Source organism: Belonocnema kinseyi, chromosome 9, assembly GCF_010883055.1.
Source record: "Belonocnema kinseyi isolate 2016_QV_RU_SX_M_011 chromosome 9, B_treatae_v1, whole genome shotgun sequence".
NCBI lineage: Eukaryota > Metazoa > Arthropoda > Insecta > Hymenoptera > Cynipidae > Belonocnema > Belonocnema kinseyi.
In genome coordinates, this window is record NC_046665.1 from 83,706,998 (window position 1) to 83,709,818 (window position 2,821).

At 30.1% G+C, this 2,821-nt stretch overlaps 1 protein-coding gene across 1 annotated transcript in view; it reads left to right on the top strand.

Annotated features, from left to right (window-relative positions):
- The first annotated feature begins 1,525 nt into the window (after positions 1-1,525).
- LOC117179948 (bcl-2-related ovarian killer protein-like) overlaps positions 1,526-2,821 on the top strand; it is a 6,397-nt gene continuing 5,101 nt past the window's right edge. Inside the window, exon 1 of the mRNA XM_033372183.1 lies at positions 1,526-1,985. Within this exon, the coding sequence (XP_033228074.1) occupies positions 1,890-1,985 (96 nt within the window). The 5' untranslated portion in view covers positions 1,526-1,889. The remainder of the gene's footprint in view (positions 1,986-2,821) is intronic.

A 2,821-nucleotide genomic window follows, 5' to 3' on the forward strand; every position in this document is an offset into this window, starting at 1 on the left:
GTATACTCTAGGTATACTCCAATTTTTATATTGTGCTCACGCACAATATAATTTTTATTTTTATTTTTTTCACGACTTTTTCTTTCAAATTCAAATCATGTTCAAGCTCTCGTTCGTAAGCTAATTGGAATTTTTTCAGCCAATTCATCGCTCCTTTTGCACTTTTTATAGTCCGGGAGCTCGCGAAATTCTATGGACGTCATTTGAGTACTCACTAAGATTTCAGATTCTTTTGTTTTCATAGTCAACAGTTTGAAATTCATTGACTGACTAACAGCTGTTGGTATATTTTGCAACAATTTATCGTTAAACTCGTCAAAAATTCGAGTGAAAAAACGTCATTTTAGTACTCTTGAAACCCACGGGGAATGATTGTTTAGATGCTGAAAACTAACAATAAGTTTGACTGGCAGCTCCTGAGTGGTGCCAAAGTTAACTGGGAAACTGTCAAACATGTCAAAAATTCGAGTGAAAAAACGTAATTTTAGTATTATTGAAACCCATTGAGGATGATAGTTTTGGTGCAAACAACCAACAAAGAATTTGACTGGCAGCCCCTGAGTGGTGCCAAAGTTAACTGGGAAACTGTCAAACATGTAAAAAATTCGAGTGAAAATACGTAATTTTAGTATTCTTGAAACGCATTGAGGATGATTGTTTTGGTGCAAACAACCAACAAAGAAATTGACAGGCAGTCCCTGAGTGGTACCAAAGTTAACTGGCAGACTGTCAACCATGTAAAAAATTCGAGTGAAAAAACGTCATTTTAGTACTCTTCAAACCCATTGAGGATGATTGTTTTGGTGCAAACAACTAACAAACAATTTGACAGGCAGCTCCTGAGTGGTGTCAAAGTTAACTGGCAAACTGTCAAACATGTAAAAAATTCGAGTGAAGAAACGTCATTTTAGTACTCTTGAAACCCACGGGGAATGATTGTTTAGATGCTGAAAACTAACAATAAGTTTGACTGGCAGCTCCTGAGTGGTGCCAAAGTTAACTGGGAAACTGTCAAACATATCAAAAATTCGAGTGAAAAAACGTAATTTTAGTATTCTTCAAACCCATCGAGGATGATTGTTTTGGTGCAAACAACGAACAAAGAATTTGACTGGCAGCTCCTGAGTAGTGCCAAAGTTGTCTGACATTTTAATCAGCAACCGGATGAAAGTTTTGTCCTTTTCATTAACTAAAAATTTAATCTATAGGATACTTCAATAAAAATAATATGTATATAAAAAAAGAAACTACGAAAATCTCACTTTTTATGCAAATTCACAGATCGCAACAATAGGTTTCAAGAGTACTAAAATTACTTTTTTTCACTCGAATTTTTGACATGTTTCACACTCTGTTAGTTAACTTTGGCACCACTAAGGAGTTGCCAGTCAAACTTATTGTTAGTTTTTAACATCCAAACAATCATTCCCCGTGGGTTTGAAGAGTACTAAAATGACGTTTTTTCATTCGAATTTCCGACCAGTTTAACGATAAATTGTTGCAAAATGCACCAACAGCTGTTAGCCAGTCAACGAGGTTCGAAATGTTGTCCACGTGGTATATGGATGGCCCCTTGAGATCTCAAGAACTTGAAGAATTTCATACATTAATTTTATTTAAAAGAATTTATTCCCCTATTTTTATAAGAAAGAAAACCTATTCCCTCTGTTTTATAGCATTTTGGACTGTGACGTCTGATTTCAATTTTTAATAATAAGTATACAGCAAAAATGGTGAATATTAACAAAAGATATATATTACCATAAATCGGTTGTTGATACTGAGTACAAATTCGATCGTTTTGAGTCAATCGTTTATAAGTAAACTTATAATATTTACCAAACGAGTCAACTCAGTCAAGCTATTGCATTCAGTATCGTGTTCTGAGCATGGAAAGTGATTTTGAGTTCGAAATTGATGTAAACGAAGTTGAATCTTTCGAAGTTGTGGATTATTTTTACGAATATCATGCCAACGTTAGAATTGTAAGAACAATTTAATTTATCTTTTAAAAATGCAACTAAGTTCCATTTCTTAAAAAGTTGTAGTCGCATTTTATTTCCTGATAAATATTATTTTTCATTTTTCCAAACATTAATGACAAAAGAAAAATTTTTAATTATAAATTCTTTTCTAATGTTGGAAAATAATAATTTTTTCAACATTTTTCTACCACACTAAAGTTTGTAAACTTTTTCAATAAAATATTGAGTTTTTAAGATAGCAAATGAATTTTTATTATAAAACATAAATTTTAAGTGAGAATTGAAAAATATTTAAAAAATTTTCAACTGATTTCCTAAAACTTCGAAAATATATATATAGAATATTTTAAACCAAGTTTGTTTAAATCTGGAAGATTTTCAGAAAATTTGGTGAATTTAAAAAGATTTTCCAAAAAATTTCAGGAAAAATTCAAATAATTCAAAAAAATATTTAGAAGTTTCGAAAAAATTCAAAAATAATCGAAAGCATAAGAATAATCTTTAAGATTCCTGAGAAAATTTTAAATTATTTTGTATGGTGCAAAATTGATTTAAGGAGAATAAAGAAAGCTTATAACATTTTATAAGATTTCTAACATGATTTAAAAAGAATTTGAATTAATTCAAGTACTTTTTTCTCTTTTTGAAGAATTTAAAACAATGCTAGGACCAAATTCGGACCATTTGAAAATAAATTTAGAAGGCTTAAACCTTTTGTAAAGTTTTTTAAATAATTAAAAATTTGAAAAGATTTCGAAAAGTTTATAACAATGTGTAAATTTCTGAAGATTTAGAAAAAAAAATTTGAAGCTTTCCACGAATTTTGAAAGTTTATA